Source organism: Musa acuminata, chromosome BXJ3-6 (assembly GCF_036884655.1).
Source record: "Musa acuminata AAA Group cultivar baxijiao chromosome BXJ3-6, Cavendish_Baxijiao_AAA, whole genome shotgun sequence".
Taxonomy (NCBI): Eukaryota; Viridiplantae; Streptophyta; class Magnoliopsida; order Zingiberales; family Musaceae; genus Musa; species Musa acuminata.
This window is the reverse complement of record NC_088354.1, coordinates 39,724,776-39,735,344: the sequence shown is the minus strand read 5'-3', so window position 1 is coordinate 39,735,344 and position 10,569 is coordinate 39,724,776. Positions and strand designations below refer to the sequence as shown.

Sequence of the window (10,569 nt, the reverse complement as noted above, 5' to 3'; positions counted from 1 at the left end):
GAGCAAACGAAGCATCAGATGCCCAACTCAGGCTTCTCCTTTTTCTACTCCTGGGAAATATAACAAGCACCCTTCTGTCATCAGATTTCCCGGAGACACATCAACGTCCATGGCCGTCATATCAGTCGCTTTCCGGGAATCCGGATTACTCCCCAAGTGGAGAGAGAGACAGAGAGAGAGAGAGACGGCGGTGGGTAAATATCCATGTGAGGCAGCTGTCCCTCTCTTTTCCCGGAAGATGAGCGTGTAAGAAGAGCACCTGCCGAATCCTTCGTCATCCCCAACTCGATCTCTGCCATCTTTGTCTTCCCGCAAGAGGGGGGGAGGAAGGTCACAAGTGGATCGGATTCGAGCCCCGCGAATCTAAACCCGATTCGGCTCGTGTTGAACGTGGATTGGATTGCTCCTTAAGTCGGCAGATCACATTGGATACCTCGAACCATCTCTTAATGGCCACACCAATGGGAAAGATTGCAACAAGCAAAGATTGGATTCGATCCGTTCGGAACGGATCTTAGCTCAAATCGGATCTCGATCAACCAAGAGCCTCACAATACCTCATCCCGGCGCGACAGGTCGATACGATGACCAAAGAAAAGTAGATGGATTGGATTCGATCGGATCTTCGATTATTAATTACACCAAATTCGATCAACTTTTATCTGTCCATCTAATAATTGAATGTCACTTGATGGAGATTCGAATCGGATCCAAATCAAATCTTGCTCACAGCGATATATTTGACACATACCAGATATATTTGGGATGAGGCCAAATCCGAAGGAGACCATGGGCGATTCCTCGAGCAATGGAACCCACCACACTGTGCGTCACCGTGATCTCCACATTACCATGGCCAAGGAGAGGAGGGAACCCAGGAAGCTGTCTGCTTAAAGCGCCATGGCGACCGGAGATGGTAGACCATATGATTCGTGGCTGCACTTGAAACATGTTCCCTTTATTTAGTCTCGGAGCATCTTCTAAGAGAGTATGAGAATCTGCTATGACTTCCATATCTCCCGGAGAATTGTTTGATGGAAACTTAGGGTTTATTCGAGTGTCAAGAAGATGGAGGAGGAAAAACCACCGTAATTCACAGTCAAATAAAAAGAAATGAGACGTTGACTTTTAGAGAGCTCGTGATTCGAGCCATTGGAAGTTCCTATTTAGGGTTCAAGTCAATGAATCTGAGCAGAGTCCGCTCGATTCGAGAAATATGATTGTATATGTGCGTATAAACGGGTCAAAAATGATCAGCATGACTGGAAGACGATAACGGCGGTCAAGCTTGGAGTTTGGGAACTCACATAAACAAAGAACGAATGGTAATAAGACGAGAGAACGCATGTGCTTTTTCCACCTCAATTTAATGTTGCTGTCTCTGTATTAAACTTGATTATAGGTTATTAGGGGCAATGCCAGTGTTTAAGATTTAGATGGCGATCACTAATCTCGCACGGTCTGATCCATTTAATGGCCGTCCGATCCCGAGGCGAGGCGACTGCCGACTCGTACAGTCTCCTCCAATCATCACGTCATGCGGGTGTAAGCGCACGAATCACGGGGCCCCCTCCGAGACGAGCGGGTACGAATCGCGAGGCGACAGCTGCACGCACTTATCTCAACGCCGAAAGGCCTCGCCCGTCTTCTTATCCTCGTGCGGCGGCCGGGACCCTTTCCCCACCCAATTCCTTCCCCAAGATTCTGTAGGCGGCCAACCCATAGAATGCGAGATTTCGTACCAAATCTAATTTGAAGATCTATTTCATGGAATTTAATCTGTCGATTCAATCCGGCGCGACCAAGTAGTGACGTGAGTCCTCGATTCCGGCGAGGGTGGCGGTGGGCCACGTGATGATCACGGTGGAGGTGGGAACAGGGGCCGAGCATTTCCACGTGCCGTGGCGTCCAAATCCAGCCACTAATCATTACCCAGCCACTCATCGATGTGGGTGTCGTTGGTGCGAACGGGGGACGTCGGCGAGAAAGGAAAGCCAATGGCACCTGAGTGAGGAAGGTGAAATGAATTGTGTAGTAATTAAGCTAAAGGAGATCCGTCCGCAGCCGTGTAGTTTATTCTGTAAACGCTGCACGGTGCAGCATCCGCTGCTATGCTACTGGCTCCGTTCATGTGGGACAGCTGATCCCGGGATTTAAAATGGATGGTGTTTGGATCCGAGCCTGCTTCTGATCAGTGAGCTAACAGAGAGTTGTAAGAAATTTTAATGAAGTCAACTTGTGTTTCTAAATCATTGTAATAGAAACACAATAAAACTAATGCGGAAACGAAATAGCGTACCTCCAGCCATTGTCGTCAAGAATTTCTGCAGAGATTTATTCTTGAACTTTGGTTCTTCTCGGCTCAGAACTCTCGCTTTAGATGGTGTAGGAAAGCCTTTCGCTTCAAAGAGATGATTGAGCCAAGGGACCAAAATCCTTATGTATATATAGATGTTCTCCCATCAAGAACATTTATCATCACCAACTCATAACGTTCAAGAATTAATTCAGATTTGTAACGTTTGGACCATAATGAAGAACTTTAATGATATTAAATATTTTTAATTTAATAATAATAATTTTATATTTAAAGAATAAAAAAAATTGAAATTATTTAAATCATAATAAATAAAGAAATTCATGATAATGAATTATGAATCTTTGAACGGTTACGTTATTATTAAATAAGATATTTAATAATAACCGTTACAAGAGTGGGAGAGAGGAAACATTTGATAAGAGAGTGGGGCAAGCGCTCAGCGCAGTTAAGATCGCCACTCGGTAGTTAACAGCTGGGAGAGAGAGAGAGAGAGAGGAGAGAGAGAGTCCTACTATTTGAGCCTCCTTTCGTCTGTCGTCTCCCTCGATCCTACTCTTCTCGGAGGAATGAATCCATGTTCTTGTGAAAGACAGCTGTAGAGAGAAGAGTTTTCGAAGAGTGTTTCGTCTAGAGGGGTGATCTCTAAAAAGAGAGGAGGATTGCAGGTGATCAACCCGAGTGCTCAAACTTGCTGCTGTGAAGACGGTGTTAAGGTACGATGCCCTTCATCTCTCCTCCTGTCCTTTGATGGTGTCTGAGGGGAGTGGAGAAAACAGGCTCGCCCCACTTTGGTTCTCATTTTGGTTTGTTGTTACGTTGAATGAGATCCTCCGTGTTCCGACCAGAAACTGGGTCTTCTTCTTTCGTCCCTTCCTTTCCTAGTTACAGCGATCCATTCCTAGGGATTTCTGACCGTGATCTGTCTCGTTGCTCCTCCTCTGCTCCGGTTTGCTGCTGCTGCTGCTTTTCGTGACAAAGGAGAAGGGGGAGGACGAAAGATCGAGGTGTAGAAGATGCTGCCGCAGAAGCAAGCAGAGGAAGCCATCGTGTCGCGCAGCAACAGTACCTTAAAGGATGAGCTGGAGCAGGATGTCGATGGCAAGGGGGAGGACGAAGAGGCTGCCCATGGATTCAACATGAAGAGCCTCCTCTGGCACGGCGGCTCCGCCTGGGACGCCTGGTTCAGTTGCGCCTCCAATCAAGTACTCCAGTGTTCCATCTCCCGCATACCTGTCGATTGATTACATCCCAAGACCGTCTCTTTTTCCTTTTGATCTTTGTGATCACTAATCTGTAACCTTCTGATCGAGTTGTTTCGGGATGCAAATGCATGGCAGGTTGCTCAGGTTCTGCTGACGCTGCCGTACTCGTTCTCGCAGCTGGGAATGCTGTCGGGGATTATCCTGCAGCTGTTCTATGGGTTCATGGGCAGTTGGACGGCGTATCTAATCAGCGTCCTCTACGTCGAGTACCGCACTCGGAAGGAGAAGGAGAACGTGAGCTTCAAGAATCACGTTATCCAGGTTCGTCTCCCTCCATTCTTTCTTCTCCTCCCATGATCCATGCTTCTCAATTTCCCCTCTTTCTTCACCCCTGCTTCCCCCCTGACTTCTCATCGAGACAGCCCAAGTGTCCAACTCATAGCGTCAATTATGACTTGTGCCTTTGACTAATGATTAAGATGACGAAATTGTCTCTGTTTTCCTCCTCTTCCGCATTCGTGACAGTGGTTCGAGGTGTTGGACGGGCTGCTGGGGCCGTATTGGAAAGCCGCCGGCCTCGCCTTCAACTGCACCTTCCTCCTCTTCGGCTCCGTCATTCAGCTCATCGCCTGCGCTAGGTATTCTTCTTTCGTGCCTTCCTCTCTGCATCTCTCGCTTGCGATTTGATCGCAAAGTTCCTTCTTCTTTGATCTGGTGGCGGAGCAGCAACATATACTACATCAACGACCGGCTGGACAAGAGGACATGGACGTACATATTTGGCGCCTGCTGCGCGACGACCGTGTTCATACCCTCCTACCACAACTACAGGATATGGTCCTTCCTTGGCCTCGGCATGACCACCTACACCGCCTGGTACCTCACCATCGCCGCCGTCGTCCACGGCCAGGTAACATACCATCATCATCCTCAACGACCACAATACAGTAGCTGCAGCAGTAGTTTCTGCTATATGATCCGTTGTTTGATCGCTCACGTCGTTCACCTCCCAAAGACTTCTGCTGCTGCGGGAGGGAGAAGGAATGATGATAGATAGTGATGGTCACTTTTGGATGGATATATGATGCAGGTGGACGGGGTGACGCACTCGGGTCCAACGAAGCTAGTGCTGTACTTCACCGGCGCCACCAACATACTCTACACCTTCGGCGGCCACGCCATCACCGTGTGAGTGCCGTCATATCTCATACTATAGCTCATTCACTTGCTCTAGAACAGCAGTACATCTACTTCAGCCGGTGCATCATCAACCTTTCCCTGGCCGCAGTTCACTAAAGAAAAGCAACTCCGTTAATTCCTACCTTCCCACTTCATCAGCTTTGACATCTCACCTTTTGTACGCGCCGCCCCCTTCTCTCGGCAGCTTTTGCTGGGTGGTGGGGCTTAATCACGGCCCGGATATGGAAATCATTCCCCATTCTTTCTTGTCGCCGCTTCTTTTTCGCTTCTCCTCCTAAATGGAATGGATTGGACTTGGACCGTGTATTCTTCACCATTGCCCCACCAAACAGGACCCGGTTTGGCACGGAGCCAATACCCTTTTATTTCGAGGCTGGTGCGTTCAATGAGATATGCTAGCCTCAGAGTGGTCACCAACCCATGGAGATCACTAACTCATATGATCTGATCTGATCTGATTCTTTTGATCTATTTCATATATCTATATATATATATATATATATTTATATATGTATATGATGTTCTACTTCTGTCATGATTGTTTGAATAAGAATTAAGTCAGTCAAAGATTTGGTCTTTATGAAATATAATGAAAATAGTGGGTTGATTAAGTACTGATACTGTGTGCTTGGCTTTATGGATTTTAATGAACTGAAGCCTTGAAGATTCTGCCGAACAATGGTGACATAAACAAAACTTAGCTGAACGGTCTGCAAGATGGCCTGCGAGATTGTCAAGGCCATGTGGACTGACAGTTATGTTAGTTATTGTTTAAGCCTGTGCACTGTACCAGACATGTTCCGTGGAGAGGCATCGAGGCTGTCTCCTCCGATTCATGGTCGTATTGATGAATGGTGATGTCGTGTGTAGGGAGATCATGCACGCCATGTGGAAGCCGCAGAAGTTCAAGTACATCTACCTGATGGCCACGGTGTACGTGTTCACCCTGACGCTGCCGTCGGCCGCCGCCGTGTACTGGGCCTTCGGTGACCAGCTCCTGAGTCACTCCAACGCCTTCTCGTTGCTACCCAATTCCGGGTGGCGCGACGCCGCCGTGATCCTCATGCTGATTCACCAAATCATCACCTTCGGCTTCGCCTGCACCCCGCTCTACTTCGTGTGGGAGAAGGTGATCGGGATGCACGACACCAAGAGCATCTTCCTCCGCGCCCTGGCCCGCCTCCCCGTCGTCATCCCCATCTGGTTCCTGGCCATCATCTTCCCCTTCTTCGGGCCCATCAACTCCACCGTAGGGGCGCTCCTCGTCAGCTTCACCGTCTACATCATCCCCGCCATGGCACACATGCTCACCTACCGGACGCCATCTGCGCGACAGGTACCATCATCCTGATCATGTTCAATCACACCGTGCTTGATACTGTCATCACCGATGCCAAGTATATCAAACTCCTGCATCTGGATGTCCCTGCAGGACGCGGCCGAGAAGCCTCCCTTCTTCTTGCCGAGCTGGACGGCGATGTACGCCGTGAACGCCTTCGTGGTGGGGTGGGTGCTGGTGGTGGGCTTCGGGCTCGGCGGGTGGGCGAGCGTGACCAACTTCGTGAAGCAGGTGGACACCTTCGGGCTGTTCGCCAAGTGCTACCAGTGCCCCAAGCCCCAGCCACCCGCTGCCCCTGCACCTCAAATGCGGCATTACTGAGCCGTGACCTCATCCCCCTCCTCCTATTACCCTCTGCTTGTCTGCTTGCTTTTGTCGCCTGTAACATACAACAAACAGGGGAAGGCGCCGAAGGTGGGCTCTCCTGCCTCCCCCGTCCGTGTCGGATGCTTCTTTCTCGTTTGGGTGGCTCCTGCGATCTTGTCTGTTCAAGATCTGCTACTTTTCTTTGTTGGTACTGCTGTTGTTATCCAGGGACTTCGAAAGGGAAGATGGGCTGCACGCGAATGCGACCTGCAGCTGTTTGTTCAAGTGCCTGTCATTTTGGCAAGCACATTGCCATGAGTCCTCAACGTAAGCAAGCTGCGTTGGTTCGGCATGGCCGGGGGTTTCTGAGGACAACATGTATTGAAGAATAACGATGATTTATGCTTTGCTGCGTTGTTGGTGGTGGTAAAGCCGCTTCTTCGTTCCCCTGTTCACTCTCATATGCAAGTCTCTTCTTCCATCTGATATAAGAACATGCGTACAGAGGACCTCAGGTTCATCTAAATGAACCTGGAAACACGAGTGCTCTTGCAGCCTCTAAATAGACAGGAGTTGGTGGTAAATTTCTTTATGAGTCAAGATTCCACCAAACGTAGAAAAAGTTTAAATTAATACAAAACCCATAATTTACCTAAATCATGTTGTTGCATTGCATAAACTAGCAATTCTTGATTTTAAAGTTTAATTTAATCCAATATTGGAAGGGCAATTTTTTCTTAAAAAGCTTCTAACTTTTTACTTTTTCTAGCAAAGTGCTTCCTTTTTGGTTTATTTTCATAAAAAAAGATGATATTTATTATCTTTGACTTTCGTGACCATCACCTTCGTCTTGTTATCTCTAGTCCTCATTCATCGTGTGCTCCACTACCACCTTCACCTCTCAGTTGTCATGACAATTGAGGTGGGTAATCTCTCGAGAGGACTTGTACGATGAGATAGAAGACTTGATAGTATTGACATTAGAGCTGGAAGACGTCGCACTCGTGCTCATTGTGCTCAGGAGGAGGATAAGAGAAGTCGATTTTTTACATTAAGATCACGAAATCAACGAGCAAGGCGGCTAGCATGAACTCCTTGATAATGTCAAACATGTCACACTTTTTAGTCGGATCAAAAATCTGTCATATACCATCTCCGTGATTACTTCTTAGAATATCGGAGTAATCTTGTATTTTAGAATATCGGAGGTGCTATACGAAAATAAAATTATGATTTTTTTTTAAATTGACCCCTATCGAAATTTAATATAAAATTACAAAAACTATGTTATTTGGCGTGTGATGTGTTTGAGTTCGGGCGGATTCGTGAGAGGCAACAACAAATCCTTTATGAGTGCATCAGGTACACCATGTACTGGTCCAGCGAGGAAACACGATACCTCTGTTGTATTATTTGGTCGCCGCGTCGGGACCCACAGCCAAGATTAGCCCTTACCAAGTGCCTGGTTCTATAATGGCGCTAAGCGCTCGGTCCCTATGAAAACTGATGAGGTGGCGTAATGTGACGGCGTCGGCGAGGAACGCGGGTGGCAACTACCTGTCTCCTGGCGCAGCTGAGGCACAGGATTCGTCCCCTAAATGGCGTTAGCGTGCTATATATGCGCACATTATGTTTTATCGCTCTTTCTCGCGCCTCCCCGTGTGGCTTCTTCATCTCCGACGACCGCCCATTTAGCGTTTCGCCGTGTCCACTCCCTGTTCAACGCGAAGCAGGAGTCCTCCGCCTCCTCCTCGTTCGATCCGTAAAACCATAGCTATGTTTTTTAGGGTTCTTGTTTGTTCCTTCCCGATACTCCGCCGCCGGGAGCCGATCCCTCCGTAGCTCCCAATACCTTGCAGTCTTCAGGTACTGCGACTCATCGACGTTTTCGTTTCGGTTCTCGCAGGAGCTTTTACTAAACGTGCGGCGGTCGGTCACTTCGCCTATCTCTTCTCTTTTCTTCTTTGGTTCATGATGGAGTAAATAGATCGTGTGGGTTTCTAGGAATAGGTTTTCCTTGAGTTGGCTTTGCATCAACATTTGGGCGGAAGGCGTCGGGTTTGATTCTTCCATTTCTCGATGAAATGAAGCAACAGAGATAAACCAAAACCCCCACTCGTCTTGCGGAATGAGTTCCCATTCTCTACATTTAGCCGGTCGGGTTAGGGCATTGCCTGCACCCCCGAACGGCTTCACTCACCCCTATCTTTTTGTTCGCTGTCTCTCATTTCTTTTGTCGCTTCTCCATAAAAATGCGCTAAGCTTGTCGTCAGTGTTTTTCTCTCACTCTCTGATGGATTAGTTTGCTTTAGACTTAATTTACTTTATTCATGAATCTAAAAATTTGATATTGGCAATCTGAAACTTCGTTCTTTGTCAAAAATATCTCGTACAATTTCTTTTAGTATCTCACATGTGCTAATGATTATAGGTTGATTGAACCATACACATTTATGTTGTTCCTGATCTACTGAATCTAGATGATTAGCTTCCTGAACTAAGGAGGTGCGTCGGCGGAGAAGGGGTGACGGCGGGAGAGCGGAGATGGTTTGTGCGAAGTAGTGAGTCAGCGGGAATCATGTGTGATGAAGGGATGTAATCGGAGGCTAGGAGGGGTTGGGTTGCCTACAAGTCAACTCGCAGGGCCACGAAAGATGAGGCAAAGATGAGAGGCGGGGAGGGGCGACGAGGGCTTGTCTTTGTTTGGAGTGGGGAGGGTTTTGAGAAGGCGCTCCTCCAAGGAGAGGTATATTCTCGCCGGAGGAGCGAATAAGAAAGGAGCATATGCTCTCCGTTTTGGCTTTGGGTGGAACATGTTGTGTGCCACCGCCGTGACCGCCTAATCCACCCTCTTCTTCTTCCCAGCCCCAAATCTCGGTCTTGCTCCTCCGTCCAATTCCCGCGTGCCACCTGTCCCCTTCGGATCGTTGAATGGATTTTGTTTCCTCGTCCGCTTGCAAAAACACTATTTTTGTTTGGCAAAATTTCATAGATATTTCTCGCATATTTATTCCTCTGAATTTAATTTTAGCATGTGCAACTTTCGAAAAATCAATAATTTATAAATAGTTTTTTATCAATTATATATATATATATATATATATATATATATATATATATATATATATATATATATATATATATATATATATATATATATGTATATTGAGAATATATTTATTTTTAGATTTGCGGGAGCCACCTGTGGGCCAGAGAACGCGTCCAACGACGGGACAGGTAGAAAGGAGACGGATCGCACTTTGCGTGATGTATGCTTCATGCTCACAAGCACCCCCCAGCAATCCCAAAAGACTATCCTGCACCTTGCCTTTGAACCGTGTGATTCATATTCTTCAAGCGACATTATCGAACTTATTGGACGCATTTGAACCGTGTGTGAGGAGGGCAATAATTACGATAAGGCTCACGTGACGTCAGCTGCATCATGGTGACGCATCACGCCTCTGTCAACTTGATGAAGCACCCAGTCAACGCGGACCGGAACGTTTGCCGAGGTACATTAACACCCTGCTCAGACTCGATCCCCCACGTCATGCCAACGGCAATATCAGACGCTACCAGAAGTACGATCCTGCTCTCTGCGGGGCAGACACATCATACAACGGTAATTCTCACTATAAAAACTCTCGCGCACGAGAGGGAAAGGGGAGAACCGAGCGAAAGAAACCCCCTGTGACCATCCACTAACTTGATTGTCGGAGAGGTCGGGTCGAGCTCCCCGACCCGACCTTTGTGCAGGTGATCATCGGAAGTCGTCCACTAAACGCTCAAGCGAGGAGTCCTCCCCCGGTGGAAACGGCTACCCCGCCCCGATCAGTCCCACACAATCGACCGCCTCAGCAGTCTCGGGAAACGTCTCAAGGTGATCCCCTATCATCCGGACCCGAACTAAGCTGCGACAGCCCCGAGGCCACGGCTCGAAGTTGTTTACACTAACATTTTTTGCGTTAGAAGGAGGGCCTGAATGTCAAGGGATCGCCTGATCGACTCAGACGAGCTCACGGCTGAGGGGTCACACCCGATCGGAGCTCCGGGGGAACACCCCCCGCATGAAGAACCTCGAGCTGAGCACCCCGCCGCGACCTTAGAGCTCCATTGGCGGTTATTCAAAACCCGGGCTGGTCGTCGCCCGAAGGAGCCCCAGCCGACCCGTCGCCCGTGTCATCCGAGACCTTTCAGGA

The 10,569-nt window shown here is 48.1% G+C and overlaps 1 protein-coding gene across 6 annotated transcripts; it reads left to right on the top strand.

Annotated features, from left to right (window-relative positions):
• The first annotated feature begins 2,767 nt into the window (after positions 1–2,767).
• Positions 2,768–6,828, top strand: LOC103990196 (auxin transporter-like protein 2). 6 transcript variants are annotated; one of them, XM_018827760.2, is made up of 8 exons: positions 2,768–3,033; positions 3,305–3,522; positions 3,658–3,843; positions 4,048–4,160; positions 4,249–4,432; positions 4,613–4,710; positions 5,593–6,058; positions 6,155–6,828. In XM_018827760.2, exons 2-8 carry the CDS (start codon positions 3,334–3,336, stop codon positions 6,380–6,382), a joined length of 1,464 nt encoding a protein of 487 aa, XP_018683305.2. In that variant the 5' UTR covers positions 2,768–3,033; positions 3,305–3,333; the 3' UTR covers positions 6,383–6,828. The 6 variants fall into 6 exon arrangements, with proteins under 6 accessions (XP_018683305.2, XP_018683304.2, XP_018683303.2 ...); XM_018827759.2 differs by having other exon boundaries at positions 3,302–3,522; XM_018827758.2 differs by having other exon boundaries at positions 3,223–3,522.
• The last annotated feature ends 3,741 nt before the right edge of the window (positions 6,829–10,569 follow it).